General features: G+C 50.0%; 5 protein-coding genes and 1 non-coding gene across 7 annotated transcripts; 3 read left to right on the top strand and 3 right to left on the bottom strand.

The window, feature by feature from the left end:
- The first annotated feature begins 148 nt into the window (after positions 1-148).
- LOC101766893 (zinc finger protein ZAT8) lies at positions 149-905 on the top strand. The gene has a single exon (XM_004981201.4). It carries the CDS (start codon positions 269-271, stop codon positions 710-712), a length of 444 nt encoding a protein of 147 aa, XP_004981258.1. The 5' UTR covers positions 149-268; the 3' UTR covers positions 713-905.
- A 1,906-nt stretch (positions 906-2,811) lies between these two features.
- Positions 2,812-3,702, top strand: LOC101766473 (actin-depolymerizing factor 3). The gene is made up of 2 exons (XM_004981200.3): positions 2,812-2,968; positions 3,055-3,702. Exons 1-2 carry the CDS (start codon positions 2,966-2,968, stop codon positions 3,493-3,495), a joined length of 444 nt encoding a protein of 147 aa, XP_004981257.1. The 5' UTR covers positions 2,812-2,965; the 3' UTR covers positions 3,496-3,702.
- A 724-nt stretch (positions 3,703-4,426) lies between these two features.
- Positions 4,427-6,312, top strand: LOC101766069 (actin-depolymerizing factor 3). Its single transcript, XM_004981199.3, has 3 exons — positions 4,427-4,617; positions 5,517-5,782; positions 5,880-6,312. The coding sequence occupies exons 1-3, from the start codon at positions 4,615-4,617 to the stop codon at positions 6,028-6,030; spliced, it is 420 nt and encodes a 139-aa protein (XP_004981256.1). The 5' UTR covers positions 4,427-4,614; the 3' UTR covers positions 6,031-6,312.
- Positions 6,313-6,595: 283 nt separating this feature from the next.
- TRNAV-AAC lies at positions 6,596-6,669 on the bottom strand. Its single transcript has one exon. It is a non-coding gene; the product is annotated as a tRNA-Val (tRNA).
- Positions 6,670-6,981: 312 nt separating this feature from the next.
- Positions 6,982-10,551, bottom strand: LOC101765123 (zinc finger protein GIS2). 2 transcript variants are annotated; one of them, XM_004981197.3, is made up of 5 exons: positions 10,378-10,551; positions 9,904-9,950; positions 9,631-9,823; positions 7,954-8,043; positions 6,982-7,761 (listed from the first exon to the last, which is right to left on the bottom strand). In XM_004981197.3, exons 3-5 carry the CDS (start codon positions 9,810-9,812, stop codon positions 7,251-7,253), a joined length of 783 nt encoding a protein of 260 aa, XP_004981254.1. In that variant the 5' UTR covers positions 9,813-9,823; positions 9,904-9,950; positions 10,378-10,551; the 3' UTR covers positions 6,982-7,250. The 2 variants fall into 2 exon arrangements, with proteins under 2 accessions (XP_004981254.1, XP_004981253.1); XM_004981196.3 differs by lacking the exon at positions 9,904-9,950 and having other exon boundaries at positions 10,378-10,550.
- Positions 10,552-10,847: 296 nt separating this feature from the next.
- LOC101764706 (protein real-time) lies at positions 10,848-21,944 on the bottom strand. Its single transcript, XM_004981195.3, has 7 exons — positions 21,642-21,944; positions 20,655-21,088; positions 19,343-19,488; positions 19,057-19,152; positions 18,259-18,515; positions 17,643-17,863; positions 10,848-11,449 (listed from the first exon to the last, which is right to left on the bottom strand). The coding sequence occupies exons 2-7, from the start codon at positions 20,988-20,990 to the stop codon at positions 11,084-11,086; spliced, it is 1,422 nt and encodes a 473-aa protein (XP_004981252.1). The 5' UTR covers positions 20,991-21,088; positions 21,642-21,944; the 3' UTR covers positions 10,848-11,083.
- Positions 21,945-23,434: the final 1,490 nt, after the last annotated feature.

The following is a 23,434-nucleotide window of genomic DNA, read 5'->3' as shown; positions in this document are numbered from 1 at the left end:
TTTTCAAACCGTTCCAGACGGAAGAGTCGTCGGGGGGACGACGCGCTCGTCTGCCTTCCCCGGCGTAGAGTGCACGTGAGCACATCCCCCTTCTCCTGCCCCGCCTGTGTATATAAGGGCAACGCATGCACGCGCCAAGCCCAACAACAACACATCCAACTGCCAGCTCCGATCCGACCTTCATCCTCTCGCCTCCCCGAAGATCTTGAGCTCATCGATTCACCATCCGCTTGGTCCTCATCAACCACCTCCAATCCCCGTTTCGTCCATGACGAAGCACCCGAGAGACGCCGCCGCCGGCGACGTGACCCTGTCCCTCGCGCTCTCCCTCGGCGGCCTGCTGCCGGGCGAGCACGGCGCCAAGAAGCCGCGCCGCACGGGCGGCGGCGGCGGCGAGGGCGAGTTCGTCTGCAAGACGTGCAGCCGCGCCTTCGCCTCGTTCCAGGCGCTGGGCGGACACAGGACCAGCCACCTGCGCGGCCGCCACGGCCTCGCGCTCGGGATGCCCACCACGGCGACCCCGGGCAAGCAGGCTGCAGCCGCCAAGGACCCCAAGGCGCCGGCGCCGCATGCTGCTGCCAGCCACCAGTGCCACGTCTGCGGGCTCGGGTTTGAGATGGGCCAAGCGCTCGGCGGCCACATGAGGCGGCACCGCGAGGAGGCCGCCGCCGCGGCGCAGGCGCCGCCCGTCCTCCTCCAGCTCTTCGTCTAGAGCTGATTTAGTCCATACACGGAGACTTGTCTAGAATAATTCTTAGCATTTATAGTGTCCATTATTTGTAAATTGTCGCGCATTCGTTGACATTTGTTGGGCACATTGCCCCATTCATTCGTTCATTCATTTATACATGTATAAAAACTATCCATTGATTCCTAATTACTTGAGTCCGCTTTTTTGTTCCAAATGACCTTTACCTTCTTTAATTTGTGCAAGCGTGCACCTGATGATCATCTGTCTCGGTTGATGTCTTTGTAAGAACAATACTCGTGTAGCAACAGTACGTAACCAATGTTCTCATTACTATTGGTCGGAACTGGCTAAGACAGTGTGCACGGATCGGCACGAGCTGAAATCACTTAATATCCTATTATGTTGGGTAGTATGGAAGGAGGGCAACGCTAGGATCTTCGACCACAAAGAAGTGACTACTCAGCAGGTCACACAGCTCATTAAAAATGAGGCGTCCATGTGGATGATGGTCGGAGCAAAGCACCTGGAAAACCTAATGTATCGATCTTAATGTCTATTGTTGCGCCCCCCCTTAGTGACGGGCGGGGGAATCACATAGCTCATTAAAAATGAGACGTCCATGTGGATGATGGTCGGAGCAAAGCATCTGGCAAACCTAGTGTATCGATCTTAATGTCTATTGCTACGCCCCCCCCTCCCGCCCCCCTGACGGGCGGGGGAATAATTCTTTTGTGTCGTTTTTCTTTTTTTACAGCGTTGCTGTAACTTTGTACATTTTTACATTTTTAACCTCTAAATGTCTTCATCCTCTTTTTAATATAACATGCAGCTCTCCTGCCAATTCTTAAAAAAAATAGTTCTCATTACTATGTTGGTAACGTTGAGTTATACAAAATGTTCAAATCGCTCTAATGGGTTTGTTGTTTGAACAAATACTGGGATGCGTGAAAAGTTTCCACTTTCCAGAGACAAGTTGAGTAAATCGTTGGGAATTTCTCTTGCTGCACTCATGAGGATCCTTATGGGTCGGGGTTGTCTAGAACTTTAAATCGAATCAGGCGATTGGTGTGCAGCACAATACTTCCATGCCAAAACATGTAAAGGTAGGACGTGTCTCTTCTCGGCCCCAAATAAAAGTGCTCTGCCTAGCCTCTTCGAAGACTCTCCCGGTTCAGTCCATGTAGAATTTGGAGGGACATTGCGGTGCCAGTTCTTGCCAAACATTGCGTACACTGTACCGGATGCCAACACAAACAAAGAGATACAGTAGCATGTATCTTCTGTACACAATGAAATGTTGGACGGATGCGCTTCCACAGACTCCGTGCTGCAAATCACTTTGGGCCGCCCGTGCGTGGACGATGCACGCAGCGCACAGCCCAGGCCCCCCGCACTCGCAGGCCCGTTCGCGCGGCTCTTCAGCAGCAATCAGCGAAATCCCAGTGCTCTCATCTTTGTTCTTCTAAAAATAAGGAATGTTGTTCACGGAAGACGAAGCGCGAAAGAAAAAAAACAGATGGATTGAGCGACGGGCCTGGACTTAGCCCTCCTCTCTACCATCTACTGGCTAGACCTCATACTGCTGGCTAGACCTAATCCTGCACATCCACCACCACAATCGAGACCCAATTCAGTATCTTAATAGCCTAGTGACGGTGAGGGCGTGAGGCGGCACCGCGGCAGGCGGAAGTTTCCTTTCCCCCTTCGGCGCGTGCGCGCGGTGTGGCTAGGAGCAAGCACTGGCGGCTAACTGTTTCTCCCCCGGCCACCTCCGTCGGTCCCTCCCCACCGTCCAGAAACGCGACTGGCAGATGCCGTGCTGAATAGACCGCGCGTCGCTGCATTATCGGAGGCGGTAGGCACTCCCTTCCCAGGCCGGTGTCTGTCTGAGCTGGAAGTACCGAACCCAAATCATGGAAACCAAGCAAGAGAGTCGAGTGGCGAGAAGACACGCATGCGTTGCGCCGACTGCCGAGCTCGGTTCGCTGCCACATGAACACGCATCTAGAACACTCTAATCAGACATCAGCCGCCGCGGTGCTCCCACGTGTACACCTCTCCTCTTGTTCCTCTCTCTAATTTACTTCCTCGATGGGGACATCTTGACACGGCCATCCAGCTACTATTAAAAGCACATGAGCTAGACTCTGATGCACACTGCAATCCTTACTCCTTTTGCGAGCTTGCTGCGATCGTTCAACCCCCCAAAATCCATCCATCTGAACTGAATTTCGTCAGCTTGATCAGTCTGCAGCCCGGCTCCGATCATCAGACATGGTGCGTACTCTGCACACTTCTTGATTTCGTATTTCAGTTGCGGCTGCCAGGTTTCCTTCAGGCTAACGATGGACGTATGAGAGCAGGCGAACGCGGCGTCCGGCGTGGCGGTGGCGGATGAGTGCGTGGCGCGGTTCCAGGAGCTGCGGACGGGCCGCGCCCACCGCTTCGTGGTGTTCAAGGTCGACGACTCCCAGCAGCAGGTGGTGGTCGACAAGGTGGGCGCCCGGGACGCCGGCTTCGGCGACCTCACCGCCAGCCTCCCCCCCGACGACTGCCGCTACGCCGTCTACGACCACGACTTCACCGTCGGGGAGGCCACGGCCGCCGGCCCCGGGGGAGAGGCGCCCCGCAGCAAGATCTTCTTCGTGTCGTGGTCCCCGGCGACGGCGGACGTCAGGAGCAAGATGGTGTACGCCAGCTCCTGCGAGGGGTTCAAGAAGGAGCTGGATGGCGTGCAGATCGACGTGCAGGCCACCGACCCCAGCGAGCTCACCCTCGACGTCCTCAACGACCACGTCTCCTAATAAAAAAAGCGATCGGGATGTACACGTACGCATACGTATGTCGTACGGCGTACAATACAAGTTTGTGTGTGTGTGCGCGCATGGACGTACGGTACTGTTGCCTGAGTCCATGCATTGTCGTGTTTGGATTGTTTCCTGTGGATTGTAATGTTGTTGCTGTTACGTGCACGAATAATTGATGGTTGGGCTTGGCTTTACTCGATCAAATGCACTGTCATCTCTAACCTGGTCTGGTCTCTTTTATCTGTGCGTGCACGTGGTGTCCATGCTACTGAACAGCAAGGTCTCGCATCCATCCATCATCAATGTCTGGCTTTCCTCTGCTAATGCTCACAGATCAGATCATCAGCTTGCATGATTATTGATTAATGCTACTGCTTCGACATCTCACAAGAGCGCGACACGATCGCTGAGCCGCCGAAAGAGATAATAAAAGAACGGGGACAAGGCCGGCGCCACGGCCCACGGCCTACGGTCGGTGTCGATGGATGCTTGCCCTTTCCTCTTGGTTCCGCTGATATTTTCTGCAGCCACCATTCCTCTAGCCTCCCCACACCGAAATCCCTTTCGCAAAAAAAAGGAAGAATGGAAATAAAGAAGCAGAGAGAATCTCACAAAAGAATAAAATGGAAAAAGAAGGAGCTCACAGCGAAATCGCACTGCGTTGCGTTGTGCCATGATGTACGTTCACGTGCCACGGCAGCAACCACGAACTGCCCGTGTTTTTTTACTGTCTGTAAAAAAACATTCCAGTACCATTTATACCAAAAGAAGAAAGGAAAAAAAAGCATTTTCAGTACTACGTGAATTTACCCTGGCGACAGCATGCCGCGCTGACGTGTCGCTCATCCCAGCCGTCGGCCCACCAATCCGACGACTGCGGAAGCTTGCCGCGGCCACAACGCCGCGAGCCCACCCACCCCACCGGCCCACCCCCACCGCACCCCGCAGTACGCGCAGCGCGGTGGAAAACCCGGCGACCACATCAAAACGCGAGCCGCCCCCCGAGACTGGTCCCTTCCCCCTCCTCGCTTCGCTTCTTCGCTCGCTCGCTCGCTCGCACAGCGGATTCCCTCCTCCTCCGCCGCCGCAGCCTCCCGGCTTCGGAACTCGCCCGAGATGGTAAGCCCTCGCCTCCCCTCCGCGCTCCTCGTGCTGTGGTTTCCGCAGATCGGTGCTGGGCGTCTGTTTCGCGGTTGATTTTGGGTTTCTGTTCATACGGCAGTAGCGTAGGGTAGTGGCTAGAGGCGTCGGATCTAGTTGGATTCGAGGGGGATCGAGGTTGTCTCGGTTGTTTCATGCTTTCCTCGGGAGGGAATTCCCGGTTTCGTGTGCGATGGGGAAACTATTGGGAGCGAAGTTGGGGCGGGTTGACGGGATTCCGCGATCTTAGATTTGGATGTCGGGAGTTTCGTCTAGCTCTAGCTGGAGGTCCGGGAGTGGCGCGCGGCGCTTCGGATCCGCGGTTGTATGGACTACCGGGTGAAATCGAATTGTTAGATCCAGGTTATGCGAGATGGGCTTGGTGTGGAATCTTAGCTGATCTGTGTCTGATCGCCTGATTAGATCGTATAATTGCAATACATCTACCTACTTAGCTTGCGGAATCGAAGGGCAACCAGCTGTTGTGCTATCCTGTTGGTTCTGGTGTGGATCTGTACTGTTTGGCTGTAGCAGCAGTAGCACACTAGCACTGCCATTGACCATGAGCTGGGCGGTCGTGCTGGAATCTCTAGCATTAGTAAACTCTACTTGTGAGTTGTCTCATGAGAAATGCCATTCGTTTCCAGAGATTTTAGCACTCCATATTCAAGGCTATGGACCCTGAAGTGTCTATTATAGTAGTTTATGTACTTGTTCAATTCCAGCCTGGTTTAGGATACTGGGGGCAGTTGGCTCTGCCATGCAAAAATAAAAATGAGTGGAAGCAACCACCTTTCTTGAATTACTACTTCAGTAGTACTTTGAATTGACATTAATGTTGTGTTACCTGTTAACCATGATGTTGCTCGTGCTCGCAGGCAAACGCAAGATCAGGAGTCGGGGTTAATGATGAGTGCATGCTGAAGTTCGGCGAGCTGCAGTCCAAGAGGCTGCACCGTTTCATCACTTTCAAGATGAACGACAACTTCAAGGAGATTGTGGTGGACCAGGTTGGGAACCGCGAGACCACCTATGAGGATTTCACCAACAGCCTACCTGAAAATGACTGCCGATACGCCATCTATGATTTCGACTTTGTTACTGCAGAGGATGTCCAAAAGAGTAGGATCTTCTATATCCTATGGTATTGCTTGTGCACTCCTCTCCTGTTTGCATTCCTTATTACCCGTGCTTGCTGCGAAGCTGCTCACCCATGAGATGTGTTACTTCTGAATTGCAAGGTCCCCAGACACCGCCAAGGTGAAGAGCAAGATGCTTTACGCCACCTCAAACCAAAAATTCAAGAGTGGGCTCAATGGCATTCAGGTGGATCTGCAGGCTACTGATGCTAGTGAAATCACCCTTGATGTGATCAGTGCTCGAGCACGCTAGGTGTCATCTATGTGTTTCATGCTCCTGCATCGTGGACCCGCCTACTACTGTGGATTTGTATGCCATTATAGACTTGGTGCTATGAAAGACCGCCTGATGATTTATGGGTTTGTTGCTGTGTAAAAATATCCTCATGGCTTTCCAGAAGACCATGAAGGTTTGGATCTGCCATGTACTTCCTTGTTGTCTGCCAAATTATGTATGGACTATGCCACTATGGACATGTGTTGCGCTGTTCAAGTTACTAAAATAAGTAATTGATATGCTCCCTATTCATGATTCTGTGAGGATTGCCTGGATATTGGAGAAGCTCGAGTTGTTCAGCAAAATTTCTACTGCTGCAGTGCTGGCGTGCTGCTATGTACAAACTGTAGTGTGATGCAAAACTTCTCAATTTCTTCAGACTAAAAATGGATATTGGAGAAGCTCGAGTTCAGCAAAATTTCTACTGCTGCAGTGCTGCTATGTACAAACTGTAGTGTGATGCAAAACTTCTCAATTTCTTCAAACTAAAAATAGCGTCGCCCGTGCTCGAACCCTGTGTGGCACAAAAAGGACAAAAAAATGGCGTCGCCCGGACTCGAACCGGAGACCTTCAGTGTGTTAGACTGACGTGATAACCAACTACACCACGACACCTTGGTGTCCTTTCCAAGATGAAATCTTAATTTATTTATTACACAGCATCGTAAGCTCACGACCATTATCCCATCTCAACCTCGCCATGGTTTAGATTCAACTGATCTGCTACCCTGCTCCCTGCATTTGTGCAAGATTAATGCGCACCAATGCATCTCGGAGCATGTCTCAGATATACAGCTAGTATACGGGTAGGGGTAGCCATAACTTCTCTTTTCCCAGAAAAAAAAAACAGACAGCATATGTGTGAAAAGAGCAGGAGCCAAGTGTCAACCTGCCAAGCAATCTGTTGCCCAGATCAAACCATCAATATCACCATAAGAATTTCACAGCACTACATGAAACTTCAGCACATGATAAGGGTGAAGCCAAACATGGTGAAAACAGGCGATCAAAAAACACAAAACACAGATGGAGCATGAGTGCATGACTTGGGCCTGGCAATTTTTCACATGAAATGGTACATCGCTGTTTGGCGCACAAAGGGCTATATCCAGTATTCGTCAGGAACAAATGAAACAACACGAAATTCAACCATGAAACCAGCGGAGCCCTTGATAACATATCCTTGTTAATGGTTTTCAGAACCGGCGGAGACCGCGATTGAATATCCTGGCCGACGGGCACTCATATGACATGTGCCCCCTCCCACCGCATGTGTCGCAGATGATGGTTGCCATGCAGTTGCGGCTGATGTGTCCTGGCTGGCCACAGATGCGGCAGAGGATATCACGGAACGGGCCTCCCTGTATCTCTGAAGCCAGAGTTGTCTTTGGACAGCTGCGGGCTACATGACCAGAGACATTGCACAGGTTGCAAACCGGGTCGTTCTTGCACTCCCGAGCTATGTGTCCAGGTTGACGGCAGTTGTTGCAGGCCCGTTCATTGGTGCAGTCAACAGCAATGTGGCCTGGCTTAAAACAATTGTTGCATAGCTTAACGTTAGACCCTGAAGTAGGGCAATCTCGTGCCAAATGACCCGTTTTATTGCATGTGTGGCACAGGGCCTCATTCTTGCACTCAGTGGCAATGTGCCCAGATTCCTTGCAGTTCCAGCAAACAGTTGCTGAGGTGCATTCTGCTGCGAAGTGGCTATTGAAACAAAAAAAAAAGGGGGCACAGTTACAGTTCAGTTTAAACAAATACTCATATCTGATGGATGAAATATGGCATCTAGCAATTAGAAAAATAATACTCTCTACAATAATAAGATAAATGCATCATGTTTCCAACAAAAAGTAGGATGAGTGCAGCTATATGAATAGTTTAGCTGATTTATTTTACCCTGGAAGATTACAGTTATTGCATGTAGCCGCAGATGGGCAATCCTTAGCGTAGTGTCCAGGTCTCCGGCAGTTCTTGCACATAAAATCCCTAAAAAATCATTCATGTTAAACATGTTTGTTTTTCCATCTGATGCTGGAATATAATTCCAATAGGAACAAAAAACACATCAACATTACTACATACAAAGAGCAAAACCATGTTTCAATTAGTGGGAGATGTGGATGTACACTCCCAACACACAAGTTCAAGTCCTCCTCACCTCAGATTGTTCCTCCTTGGTTAGTTGAGTCCACACCCCAGTACCCAACCCCAATAGGTTATCGTGGTAGGGAATTTCCCTTTCCCAGTGGAGACCCATGTTGTGTCAAGACACACTTTGCACCTTTTTGGCTTATGAGGTGCTACCATACACCTTAGTAGATTTATCACAATCCACAAACATAAGCAACACTACGCATCTTCAAAATAACACAGTTCAGTGGGGAAAACATGTGCCAGTAGAATAATTACAAGGCAATCAGGTGAGGAGAAAGTATGGAGTTTCAGGAACACTGCCGTGTTCATGGTATTTCAGTAAGTCCGTGATTATGAGAAATGCCTGGAGTGGATTTCAACCCCTTATAGTGAGGTGCTGTCCAAGCAAGATAAAAGACAATTCCAGGTTTCCTTAAACAGTACTCCCTCCGTTTCAAAATGTAGGTCGTTTTGGCTTATCTAGACATAACTCTATATTTAGATGCATAGCGAAATATATGCATCTAGAAAAGCCAAAACGACCTACATTTTGGAATGGAGGGAGTAGTTTCTTGCCTAGAGTCATGAGTTACAAATCTACTTAGCCCCAATAGTTCAGATCTTACAGCACCTGGCAAGTGGTAAGTTCATTAGCTCTGCTGGCAGAAACACCGTTAAGAACATCTCTACCAAAATCATAGTTCTGTCTTTCTAGATTACAGACACCAGTTCACTCTGATGTTCATGAACTGTGCCATTATAGAAGTGCAATTCTCATGCTAAAATGATTTTGAAATTTAGTGTTTGATAAAACACCCCTATGAATACTTCATATTTTCCTTCAAACAAATAAACTACCGCACCTTTCTTAGATGTTGTCTCGTGATTTAGCAATCATTTACTTACTGCACCAACAGCACATTTAAAGGGAGAAAAAGGAACAGGCCATGGAAGCAGACCAAATAGTGTTTCTGAAATAGAACTATCCTCCACATATCTATTGGAACTAAGGAACAGAAAAAAGAGCAGATAATGATGTGCATTGGCTGTGAAGCAACCATTCATTTTGTTTCCTTTCAGAACTGATTCAAGAAAATTTCCTGGATATGCATGCTACTTGCGCGGTTTATTTTCGGAAGAACTATTGGGATATTGGAACATATGATCGATCATTTTATTTTATAAGCAATGGTGTAAGCTTGACATGTCATAAGCAAACTATATTGTAAAAGGGTGGGCATTAGATACACTACTGGAGATAGGTGGAAAAACTTCATCCATCAACACAGTGCTGATATTGGCATTATAGTGAATCACTCATGTAACATAAAGTACAAAATGGTGTCCGAGAAAAACATAAAGTACAAAATGTAGATCTCTGTCAGCATAAGACCAATTGCAGGGAAGTTATAGAACAAAAGACATCACTTGAGAGCACACCTGTTGCCACGTCGTTCTCTGCGACGGTATGGGCTGCGGCTCCTGCTGCGACTGCGACTGCGACTGCGGCGGGGTGCACGTTCACTGCGCAACCTATCTCTTCGCCTAGGACTGCGGCTCCTGCTTCTGCTGCGACTCTGGCTCCTACTCCTGCTCCTGCTCCTGCTTCTTGATGGACTCATCGAAACTAACCCTAATGTAAGAACATCAAAAGGAACTTTGAACAGCCAGTCCCAGAGTATTTACAGAAGAAAAATGTGTAACAATCAGAACCTGTAAAAGTAATGGAAAACCGAATGCCTATCCCCTTCCAGCAAGCCCTATCCAAAGAAACAAATAGCTCACAAATAGCCCTGTGGGAATTTCGAATCTACACTCCCTGCGAAGAGGGAGGTAAGAAAAAAAAAACTGACTGCTCTGCTACCCATCCCCAGCAAACAAAGCATCTCAGTAGTCAGTCAATAAACGGCATCAAGACCACTTAAACCTAATAAACTTAAATGAGTTGTAAGACAACCCCCTTCCCCAATTGCTGATCGATGGAAACCAAACACCTTGATTTCACCCATCAACAGCTCCCAATGGTATATATCACAAAACGGAGCAAGAAATTCAATCCCAAGTGTCACAAACAGTACCTTTCGAGGACTCATCCCGACTAAGAAAACACTAGAATCAGTCGTGCCTAGGGAGTAAAAAATACGAACGAAATCGAATCATAGAAGCCAAGCTGAGGAGAGGGCGAACCCTAGGAAGCCTCCGGGCGGAAGCGGATCGGGCAGAATGGAGGTGGCCTGGCGCGAGCGCGAACCCTAGTTTGGGTCGCTCGAGTAGGAAGCCAGCGGCGAGGTGGCGGAGGCGGACAGCGGAAGCAGCAGCTTCCTGCTGTGGTGTGCGGGTGTGCCTACGAGGATCTCGCGTTTCAGGTTTCACCACCACGCGGTGCCCGTTCTCAATACGCAGGCCGGGCCAGGCCGGTCCGGAATTGAGCCCGTCATCATGACCGGATTTGGTTATAACAGTGGGCCAACATGGTCATGGACTCTCCCTGCCGCATGTGAGCTTGGGCTAGAAGCCGGGAGCGATGATTATTATCCTTGGGAGTTGTGACAATCAAATGAAGTGTGTTTTCAGCTCAGCTCTTCATACGTGGTTTTTTATGAAGAGCTGAGCTGAAAACACACTCGAGTCAGTGTGCAGCGGATGACAACTTGAGATTGGGCTTTGAAATGTTAACCAACAACATTTGCCACACATAATATATTATTCATTTGCGGTCACAGTCGGGAGCCAAAGCACTATACGCCCGGTCTGGAGATAACGGCCAGAAACTGCCAAGAAAAACAAGACCCCTAGGATTCTAGCAGCAACACATGTATATATACCCTATCACACAACTGACATCCTAACAATCTCTAAGCTCTATTACAGGAGAGCAGGCAATTCCAGAACCTCAGGCACTGGACGGGACGGATGTTGGGTCGTTCATCCCAGCCAGAAACGCGATGAAGATGCAGATCATCAGCAGGCCGATTATTGCGGCCCTGATGGCGTTCTCGCAGCTGTAAGGTGATGTGATCTCTGCTTCGTCGAAGTCGAAGTCTGTGACAGTTGATCCGTCATCAACACTTAATAGGCGAGGCTGGCTCTTGCTCCCTTCCCCTGCCTGTATTACTGAACTATCACGAGGCTTCTCACATCGCGGGCACCTGCATTTACCGCCCAGAAATGCGGGCACAACCTGCAGGAACTCTGCCAATGTCTTCTTGTATGAATCTCCCTCGAAACGCAGCTTCTGCTTTGTAGACGGCTTCAGGACCTGTATGGAATTAAGCGATAAGTACCGTATGATGTAGCAATCCAACAGTGCAAAGTTTTTTTGTCATGTTAAACCACTCTGTAGTCAACCTTGGCTGGTCTGTATGAGTTGATTACCAACTTTGGTTGAAAAACAAGTTGTAGTTACCACAAAACCAGCACAAGAAGTGCGGGCTGGAAATTTTTGGCATGAAACTAAAAGTTGAGGTGGATAAATAGTCCTTTCCAAATTTGAAGCAGCCATGCTCATGAAGGAATCAGGTCCGAGTCCCACTACCAAACAAGGTCATGAAAAGCTCATGACTACATATAAAAGGCATCATAATGATCTATACAGGACGGATCCGTTGATAGCAGGTAAATGCTACTCCATGAATTTTATGACTAGAAGACCAAAAATGCAAAGTGCCATCTTTTCAGATGTTTGGCTTGCCCCATTTCACACGTAGCACCCATCAGGATTCGGGATTAAGGGCAAGTCTCTATTGTTCATGAAAGTTACCACACAAGAGCGTATGTGGTCGTTGGATTAGAAAATTTGCATACCATTGACCAAACAATATCTCCATGATCTAATATGCATGTTTAGAACAAAGATATTGTGTTGTCAAGAGAAACTGGAGATGTTACAATGGCTTGACAAATAATGATAGCACAAGTCATGTGTGTTGGGTGTAGTTGGTGGTGCATGCGCACCTTATCTATCTATGTAGTAGCTACTTATTTCTAAATTACCCCTGCTACATACCCCTGCCTTATCTCTATATGTACCCAAACTGCTATCTATGTGTGGTTAATGAGAAAGAGATCATTTAGGCCAACAATTAGTATCTAGAGCCTAAATCTTTCCCACCTACCCCTCTCTCTCCTCTGTCCCATGCTCCAGCCCTCACCTGGCCGAAACCCTAGCCGGCAGTGCAGGCCCACCCCGGCGGCGGCGCGACCCTCCCCGGCCATATCCGGTCGACGGCCTGTCCCCTCTTCCCTCCCTTTACGCGGATCCGGTGTGGGAGGCAGCGAATCGGGCGCGGCGGCAGCGAATCGGCGCGAATCAGCATGCGCGCGGGAGGCGAAGGCGGCGGCAGCAGAGCAGCTGCGCACGGGCAGCTCCCTCTTCCTCACCCTCATCACAACTCCAATGGTAGGCTCCAAGGGCTCCAGACGGCTAGTGGGAGCCGGCGGCGCGGGCCTCGTGGACGTCGCAGCTCTGGTGGTCAGCGCGCCACCATCGGATGGCGAGGTCCAGGACCTCGCAGGTCTCCTCCTCTAGCAGCTCGATTACTTCAAGTGCGCAACGCCGCAGGATGACCGTCGAGGAGGAGGAGCAGTGTGAGGAGGCGGCTGCGGCAGCGCGGCGCGGCACGCATCGGGAGGAGCGGCGCATGGCGGCCGAGGAGGAGGCAGCAGCGGAGCGGCGACAGGCACGGCGTGCGGCTGCGGCGCGCGAGGAGGACCAGCGGGCGGAGGCCACAAGGTGAGAGGACTGGTGGTGCGCGGCGGCGTTGCGCGACGTCAAGTAGCGCGCGCGCGGCCATGGAGACCGCAACGGGGCGCGCAGCCGAGGCAGCCCGCCTCGCCGATGAGGAGGCACAGGCGGCAGCGGCGACTGCTACCCAGCGGCATCTGGAGGCGGACCGGCTACGTGAGGAGGCGGAGGCGACGCGTGAGATGGTGCGGCGCGACGAGGAGTTGAGGCGCGCAGCGCAAGGCGCCGATCCCGAGGCGCAGGGCGGCCATCCCGAGCCGGAGGGGGTCGAATCGGCAGCGGAACGCGGAGGTGGACCGGTGGGTCCAGGAGGAGCTCCGTCCACGAGTCCAGCCTCGACTCCGGGCACCGACCCCCGAAGGTCATGAAGACCATCATCCGGGAGTCTGTCGGCAGCACGCAGTGGCCAATGTCAACGAAGACCAACTACATGATGTGATTCTTGGTGATGAAGGTGAAGCTCCAGGTGCAGGAGACGTGGGACGCGGTCCAGTACGGCGACGTCGACAACCACGAGGACCGACAAGCACTCGAGGCGCTGCTCGCCGCAGCCCCGATGGAGATGGCGGCCAACCAGGGAAGAGGACCGCCAAGGCCGCTTGGGACGCTATCGCTGCGGTCCAAGTCGGTAGCGACCCCGCCCGCAAGTCCACTCTGCAGAAGCTTCGACAGGAGTGGGATCGTCTGGCTTTCAAGCCGGGCGAGGACGTCGACGACGCCCTCCGCCTGTCCAGCCTGGTGCAGCGGCTGGAGCGGTACTGCGACAACGAGATCTACGAGGAGAAAGCCGTTGCAAAGTACTCGCAGCTCACCATCTCCATCGAGATGCTGCTCGACCTCAGCGTTGTCGATCAAGGAGCTGACGGGGCGGCTCAGACGTCTGGCAGGCCTGTCACCATCGATGGCAAGCTCCACCTCACTAAGGAGCAGTGGCTCGCCCACCAGAGGGAGCGGAAGAAAGGGGAGCCTTCTTCCTTGACAGACGGCTGCAAGCGCAGCAAGGCGCCCAAGACGCGAGGAGGCACCGAGGGCGCCGTTGCCGGCGAGCGCAGGGCCGCAAGAGGCGACACCTGCCACAACTGTGGCAAGACTAGCCACTAGGCCAGGGAGTGCCACCAGCCGAGGCGCAGCCAGGCCCACGTCACGCAGGCTGCGGAGGAGCCGGCTTTGTTCCTTGCTCACGGAAGCATCGAGCTATTTCCAGCGGCATCGGCGACGACAACTCTCCTCCACCTCGACGAGCCGCGCTCACACGTCTTCCTCGGCGACGGCACCAGCAACGACAAGATCGATGGCTGGTTCCGCAACAGTGGTGCCACGCACCACATGACCGGGCGCCGGGAGTACTTCTCCAACCTGAACGTTGATGTACGCAGCTCTGTCAAGTTCGGCGACTCTTCGGCCGTGGACATCAAGGGCATCGGCTCTGTCGTCCTTGTCGCCAAGACTGGCAAGCATCGACTCCTCACCGGAGTCTTCTACATCCCCGCGTTGAGAAACTTGATCATCAGCCTTGGGCAGCTGGATAAGAGTGGCCCATGCGTGGAGATCGACGGCGGAGTGCTCCGGATCTGGGATCGACGACAGCGCCTACTCGCCAAGGTGGAGAGAGGGAGCAACCGCCTCTACGTCCTCTACGCGGATGTAGCGCAGCCTCTCTGCCTGGCTGGCCTCCACGATGACAAGGCTTGGCGGTGGCACGAGCGCTTCGGGCACCTACACTTCGAGGCCCTGCGGCAGCTCAGCACCAAGGAGATGGTGCGGGGCATGCCGTGCGTCGACCACGTCGAGCAGCTCTGCGACACCTGCATCATGACGAAGCTGAAGCGATGCCCCTTCCCTCTCCAGGCGAGCTTCCGAGCCAAGGAGAGGCTCGAGCTCGTGCACGGCGACCTCTGCGGGCTGGTGACATCAGCTACTCCTGGAGGGCGACGCTACTTCCTTCTACTCGTCGACGACATCTCCCGGTACATATGGGTGATCCTCCTCGACACCAAGGGAGCTGCTGCGGACGCCATCAAGCATGCTCAAGCTGCTGCGGAGAACGAGTGCGGCCGCAAGCTGCACACCGACAGTGGCGGCGAGTTCATGGTGGCTGAGTTTGCATCATACTGCGCCGCTGAGGAGATCCAACGCCACTAGTCCACGCCGTACACCCTGCAGCAGAACGGCGTTGTCAAGCGACGCAACCAGACGGTGGTGGCCATGGCTCGGGCCCTCCTCAAGCAGAGGGAGATGCCGGCCATCTTCTGGGGAGAGACGGTGCTGACAGCCGTCCACATCCTCAACTGCTCGCCCACCAAGGCTCTCGACGGTATGACACCATATGAGGCTTAGTATGGGCGCAAGCCAGCGGTCGCCCACCTCCGCGTCTTCGACTGCCTCACGTATGTCAAGGAGCTTAGCCACGTTGGCAAGCTCGACGACAGGAGCACCCCAAGGGTGTTCATCAGCTACGCTGAGGGGTGAAGGCCTACCGGATCCTCGACCGGGAGACACAGCGTGTGCGCACGGCTCGTGACGCTGTGTTCGACGAAGTGCGAGGTTGGGCGTAGGGCAAGATGGTGGATGACGGCTCGACTTCAACGTACGACGACTTCACCGACGCCAAGCGTGCTTACCCCAGTCCCCAGGTCTCCATCGACTCCAACGAGCACTTCACCGACGCCGGCGAGTCCTCCACCGACTCCGGCGAGTACTCCTCCGGGCGCGGCGAGCTCTCCACCGCCACCACCACAGCTGGCCACGCCACACACTCCAGCCGACAGCTACTCCTCCGAGCACACCTGCACCAGCTCACAACGAGTACAGCCTGGTGGAGTTCACCACTCCGCTCTCTCACGACGAGGACCGCGTCGACGCGTACCACAACGGCGAGCCTCTAAGGTACCGCACTATGGAGGACACCCTCCTGATCACCGCGCGATCACCCTTAAGTGGGTGTACAAGCTGAAGAAGGATGAAGCTGGTGCTACTATCAAGCACAAGACTTGCTTGGTGGCACGTGGGTTCGTGAAGCAGGAGGGGGTCGACTTCGACGATGTCTTCGCTCCTGTTGCACGAATGGAGTCCGTGCGTCTCCTCGCGCTAGCAGCCCAAGAGAGCTAGCGCGTCCACCATATGGACGTCAAGTCGGCGTTCCTCAACGATGACTTGAAGGAGGAGGTCTACGTCCACCAGCCACCGGGATTCGTCATCCCCGGCAAGGAGGACAAGGTGCTACACCTACGCAAGGCCCTCTATGGCTTGCGGCAGGCACCGCGTGCTTGGAATGCCAAGCTGGATTCCACACTGAAGACTATGGGCATCAAGCAAAGCCCGCACGAGGCGGCCGTCTACCAGCGGGGCAACGGAGGTAATGCCCTGCTGGTGGGCGTCTACGTCGATGACTTGGTGATCACGGGCACCAAGGACGAGGAGGTGGAAGCGTTCAAGGAGGAGATGAAGGCCGGCTTCCAGATGAGCGACCTGGGGCCTCTCTCCTTCTACCTGGGGATCGAGGTGCACCAAGATGACTCCGGCATCGCACTCCGACAGACCGCCTACGCCAAGCGCGTCGTTGAGCTGGGTGGGCTCATCGACTGTAACCCGGCTCTCACTCCGATGGAGGAGGGGCTGAAGCTGAGCCGCGACAGCACGGCTGAGGAGGTGGATGCTACACAGTACCGGTGCCTTGTGGGGAGCCTTCGTTACCTCACCCACACGCGGCCAGACTTGGCGTTCTCCGTCAGCTACGTCAATCGGTTCATGCAGCAACCGACGACCAAGCACCACCAGGCCGTCAAGAGGATCCTTCGCTACGTTGTGGGGACTCTCGACTACGGCCTCCACTACCCGAGGTGTCCCGGGGCGGTACACTTCATCGTCTACAGTGACAACGACCACGCCGGCGACATCGACACCAGCAAGAGCACGAGCAGGATGCTCTTCTTCCTTGACAAGTGCCTCGTCAGCTGGCAGTTGGTCAAGCAGCAGGTGGTGGCCCTGTCCAGCTGTGAGGCTGAGTACATCGCTGCTTCTTCCGCTTCGACTCAGGCTCTCTAGCTCGCTCGGTTGCTCGGTGATCTCCTTAGCAGTGGAGCTCAGGGTGGACAGCAAATCCGCTCTGGCTCTGGCGAAGAACGTCTTCCACGAGCGAAGCAAGCACATCAGAGTGAAGTACCACTTCAACTGAGGTTGCTTGGAGGAAGGGAGTGTAAGGGCGAACTACATCAACACCAAGGATCAACTCGCCAACCTCCTCACCAAGTCCCTTGGAAGGATCAAGTTTCAAGAACTTTGCTCTAAGATTGGGATGGTCCAGCTGCCACTCAAGACACGCAAGACTTAGGGGGAGATTGATAGCATAAGTCATGTGTGTGTTGGGTGTAGTTGGTGGTGCATGTGCACCTTATCTATCTATGTAGTAGCTACTTATTCCTAAATTACCCCTGCTACCTACCCCTGCCTTATCTCTATATGTACCCCCCCAAACTGCTATCTATGTGTGGTTAATGAGAAAGAGATCATTTGGGCCAACAAATAATACACTTATTAAACATAAAAAACTAGCCCTTAGTTGTAGTGAAAATACTTTGTAACCTTAGCATAATAGGCATAATTACAGCATGGAATGCTAAAATTTCATTGCCTAAATGGAACAGGTGGAGCTGAAAACACAATACAAAAGGAAAGCAATGAGATGAAAGTGGGTGAAAATATATCTTACTTGAAGAAACGTCTGTGCAATAACTCTGACAACTGGAGGAAGGCGGACAACAAACAATACCGCGAGACGATTTGGGTAGTTTTCTTGAACTACAGTGATAAATGACCTCATCATTTGCATCGGAAACCTGAATGGAGAAATCCCATGGCAATCCAGCAAAACGGTAATTCTTGGATCTTCTTCATTGGTCAAATTTACAACACCGTGGTCAATTTGAGAAACTGAATTGAAAGACATCAGTGAGAAAGTAGCCACTTTTCTTGCAAGCCAATCAGAGGAAGGAAAAGGTGAAAACAAGTTATACTACCCTCTTCAATGGTATGAAAGCCAAAGAAAAAGCACATCAAAGATCACACGTTTTCTCTCAGAATAGCTAGCACCCAGTTTACAAAGAGAAGGATATGCCTTTGAAAAGCACCACAATGTCAAACTGAGCAAAAGACTTTCACCAGTAGAAGATATCTTGCTGGCAGAAAGATACATTGCCCATACTACATGTGAGTTTGACTACCCAGCTCTAAACTTTGAAGTCATAATAAAATTATCAAATAGAAAAATGATGATTATTAAGAATATACAGAAATAAATGTACAGATAAAACAGGTTGAGGAATTACCTACTGCTTGCCCGAAACGAGGTCTATCACGCGGTGGTATACTAGCACATGCAAGTCCAAGACGAATTACTAAACAAGGCCGAAGCATTGTGTCAAATCCATGCCAAAAGACTAAGTGAGACCACCTATCAAGTTCTTGCAATGTAAGTATGTGAAAAGTCTCCCTCCAACGAATTGTCTTCTTAACCGAAGAGAGTAAACTTGAAAAGTCACCATTTGCTGCGACATAAAATCTGCGCAACTCATCTTCTGTGAACCTGAAACATCAATCTAGGTTCAGTTTTGTGGAAACGGGTCATTCATTTCAGACATGTACTACCTTCTTGATAAAGAAGTCTATATGGCTTGATTGAAAGACTACAGTGGCAATAGCATTCATAATAAAATGATATCATATCTTCTCTATTTTTTGTCTTGAGTTAATAGCATTACAAACAAACTCAAAGAGCTACTCAGGGCCAACTCAAAGTCTAAAGAACTACCAACATAATATAACAGCAACTTTGTAGAATTCAACAAATTCAGAATTTAGAAGCTGCATCTATCCTGACCATAGATCACATAGGCAGTTACATATTTCTGCATTCTATCACAACTTCACAGGTAAGTTCTCTTCTTAAGGATAAACTGCTGCTCCAATATCCTGAAGTACAGTAAAAAAAACACTGCAAAATCTACATGAAAATGTTTTCCAGCTGCATAGAGTTTTTTCATAGTTCATATATTGTAATTATACTCTCAACTCAACAGTACAAAATATGATGCACATGAATAGCAAAGAATATAGTAGAAAGTAACCTCTCGGGCAAAGTGATGCCCTGCTTCTCAAGTTCTCTGAAAAGTAACACAAGCCAATTCTCTTGCACGATTTCCTTTGTGCCATCAGCAACATCCCTAAAACAAGCCAAACCAACCGTGTTATTGAAAAAGGCAGACTTCATTTTGTACTGCTATATCTCATTACTGGGATAGGATGCCAAAAGAACTAGAATAGTACGATATTATGATTCAACAGCAAGAAACCAGCAAAGTACTGTATAAACTAAGAGATATTCATGGGCCCATTTCTTAAGTTTTAACCAACCTTGTGCTGGAAGTTGATGCCGATTCATTTGCTTCAGACGGTGTCTCAGAATGTTCTGTATTGCTGTCCGGTTCATCATCACGCTTAGAAGACCGCTCACTTAATGTTGTTGTGACTGACAGAAACAACAGTGGCGTGGATAGTTTCTGCATTTGAGGAAAGATCATCAGTTGTTTGAGGTTTTTCTAGGAAAATAAATTCCAATTTGGAATGCAAAAAAGTTATGTAAACAAAACAAAATGCCGACTTGGAATGCAAAAAAAACTGATGTGCTACGCAACCCATTCAAGTACCCAACAATGTATCAAAGAAGAAAAATATCCAAATGAGAGAATAGGTTTGATTGAGCATCTACAACGCACATTAATTGACCTGGGATGCTCCACATAAGTACAGATTTTCTCATGAAGTGCTCAGCAGATATTAAACGAGGCATGCCCATTTATGGTCGCTATTCTAAAAGGTAGCTGCCTAGTCCGATTAACGGTGATTATGAGCTAGGCGCCGCGCCATGCCACGACCTACCCTAGCACTTAGCACATTTTAGGAAACTGTTTGTGGTTTCTTAATCTGACTAGAAGCTCAGATGATGCTTCTAGGAGCCCGTTGTGCAAGATGTCCAATGCCCCAAAACGAACTCCTAGTTTTATGCCAGCTCTAGGCAAAGTAGAATTCTTCACATTGAGAAGACTGTGAGTCAGAACATTTCACCATGGGACACAGGTTAATTCTGGAACTGTCATGGAGCTTGGCAGATAAAAAGAAACTATAATACAAACTGATACACGGGTCCATTTGGATAAAACCAGCACAGAGCTCGTTCTGCTGCCAATGTTTATGAAAGGCTATGAAAATATAAAATACAATCTAGTCAAAGCCTAAAGTACCCTCTCTTATTGTTGTAGTTTTTGAAAAGAAAAAGGACTATTAAAAACAGGCTGCAACGGAAAGAAAATTATGATTATGACAAATATAGACAGATTATGTTGCTGGATCTATGTTAATTTCTTGAGGAAATTGATCCAGGTTATCATTTTTGAACCACAAATAAGCTATACATCAGAACAGCAGACAGGTTATGATTATGACTAAAGGAGACAAATGTTGACACATTATAGTACTTAGCAAGCAGAAGGTAGCAAATGCTAACTGGATAACTGGTAACGAAATAGCATTCCCTCTGCCTCATCTACTTCATCTACATGAAGGAATAATACAATATCCAGGCCAGTGGCATTTGTGAAAGTACTAACTAATTTCAAACGAAAGAAAGAAAGAACATGCACTTTGAAGACATGAGGAATCAAATAACCTGTATTCCTTGCACAATAAATCTGAGTGGTGCCCACCGTTGAATCCAGCTAAATGGAGGGTACACAAGAATTTGCAATGCTTGGACAGAATTCCATATGAAAGGGCACCTTGCTTTGGAAACTCTTCTTACTGCCTCAAGAACAACAACCTTAAGCAGAAATGATGCCGCATGACCTAGTGAATCCGCACCCAATATCAGCTGCCTAGATGGCACGATGCGATTCACACGCTTGGGTGAAATGGCTTTTGCTGGAGAAGCAACCAATGTGCCCTGGTACTTCCTGTCATTTCCTGCTGCGCTTGAAGGTTGCAAGTGCTTGCTTACATTGGCCATTGCTTAGAAGCAAAAGCTGAGACAGAAGAGAGGCCTGCTATTCACAGAATCACATGTACCACCAGCTTCAGCAAGAATAAACCAGGTGCCTCTTACCACTGCATTAAGATTATGATGATCAAATTTATGTCAAATGTAAGAAATGCGCAAGCAATAAACAGCCATCATGCATATCAATAAATGAACTCATAGTCCACATAGAACAAACTGAAGCAATTACAGGCCTAACTGTAATGAAAAAAAACAAGTACTAGAAGGTGTCAATTTCATTTCAGGCCTAACTAAGCAATTTCAATATCCTAGTTTAGGCTTAACGTTTTTAACTATTTTCCACCGTTAGGTGTTAACACAACCCGGCTAGTTCCTTCAGCACATGGCAGGGGCGGAGATAACGAGGGGAACGGGGTTTCAGTTGGTTGAGCCCCAATTTATATTTGGGAAACAGCTGCAATTACAACCCCGCCAACCACCATCCATCGAACAAATCGGCAACTAACTAGATGAATGGCGCGGAGTATCCATCCCAGGGTCTAGATTCGATTGCCGATTGGTCACAGCGTATGCAAAGATCCTATTATAGAGCAAAAACCAAAAAAAAAGCTCACTCGGAGAACAATCCACCATCAGAGCGATCCAGCAGTGCTTCCTTACCAACAATGAAGAAACCAATCCAGGCACGGACGGACCTTCACTCCGCGCCGGTTCGCCAGAGGGGCGAGGAGGAAGACGGCCACAAGAGAAGAAAAAAATTCCCTTGTGGTGGTCCCGTTGGGCGGGCGGGAGCGTGCTTAGGGCTGGAATGCCCCTCGCCGCGCGAGGAGCGGGGATCGGAAGACGGCCGCGGATCTGAGTGTGTGGGGGAAGGAAGCGGGAGGAGTGACGCACACGAACACTCCCCACGGGGGAAGAGGGAAAGAGGAGGAGGAGATTGGAGGGGCAGCCGCACGCAGAACAGACAGGTCGCGGAAGTGGGCGCGTGTCCTTCTCGTGCTACGCGTGGTGGTTCTGCGTGGCCGCTGCAGCATGGGCCCAGAGGACCAGAACAGTCGAGCACTCGAGTGGTTGCTGTTGGGCTGGGCCCGCTCTCCTGTCTTCTGCGATTCTCCAGCAAGGTCTCTCTTCTTTCTTTCCTGGCCTTGTTCTCCCTACACCTCTCTCTCTCCTCTCCCCATCTCGATCTCTCTAATCGAGCAGGTGGTCAAATGGTTAGCTAGGCAATCCACCGTTCCTCTTAGAATCGTCTAGAAAATTCTAGGCGTTTCCTACATTCCAAACGTTAGGTGACGTCAGCGGAACATAAAGAACGTCATTCCTCCAAAATTCCCTGGTTCTCTTCTTTCTTCCCTGGGCTTGTTCTCCCTGCAGCTCTCTCTCTCCTCTCTCCATCTCGATCTCTCTAATCGAGCAGGTGGCCAAATGGTTGGCTAGGCAATCCACCGTTCCTCTTAGAATCGTCTAGAAAATTCTAGGCGTTTCCTACGTTCCAAACATTAGGTGACGTCAGCGGAACATAAAGAACGTCATTCCTACAAAATTCCCCGATTCTCTTCTTTCTTCCCTGGGCTTGTTCTCCCTGCAGCTCTCTCTCTCCTCTCCCATCTTGATCTCTCTAATCGAGCAGGTGGCCAAATGGTTGGCTAGGCAATCCACCGTTCCTCTCAGAATCATCTAGAAAATTCTGGATGTTTCCTACGTTCCAAACGTTAGGTGACGTCAGCGAAACATAAAGAACGTCATTCCTCCAAAATTCCTTTGGAACGACTACAATCCAAACGGGGACGGAACATGAAGAACGTCATTCCTCCAAAAATTTCTTTGGAGCAACTGCAATCCAAATAGGATCAAACTTTGTCTAGACCTTGTTGAGTAGGAAGTAAAGCACACAATCTGACAAACAAGCATGCCCGGTGCAGGTAGAGACAAACCCAACAGATAAACACGATCAGATACACACTGACTCCAAATATACATACATGTATTTGACAAGATCAATGTTGGTAGCTAGTAATTTTAAAGCTAGTAATGCAGTAATAGTAAGCACTAAGCAATCAACTTATCTTATTGTAACAAGCGAGGGTTCCTGTTAGTGTCTATAAATTCTGACCAACCTCTCTTCTTTCGCAATAGGCAAGCTCTTCACATGTATGGTGAATACACAATGATGCTTTTGACGTCCACACCCACATCCTTCAACGCATGGAAGGTTTTGAAAGATAAGATTGACCTCCTATCAAGGTAGATCATGGCCACTTGGATTGTTAGGCTGTCGAGAGTCAACTGCAAATAATAATGTAAGATGTATCATTGGTGTCCTAGCACAAACAAATCTTACAACATATTCACACGTTAGATTCCAACTAACCACATATGTTGTGAAGTTATGATTTTCAAAGTCAATGATTATATGGTGACACAACTTCACCGTATCATAAAATTCATGTTCT

The sequence above is a fragment of the Setaria italica genome, chromosome IX (genome assembly GCF_000263155.2).
Source record: "Setaria italica strain Yugu1 chromosome IX, Setaria_italica_v2.0, whole genome shotgun sequence".
Lineage (NCBI taxonomy): Eukaryota > Viridiplantae > Streptophyta > Magnoliopsida > Poales > Poaceae > Setaria > Setaria italica.
Note: the sequence above shows the minus strand (reverse complement) of the source record. Positions and strands in the feature narration are given on the sequence as shown.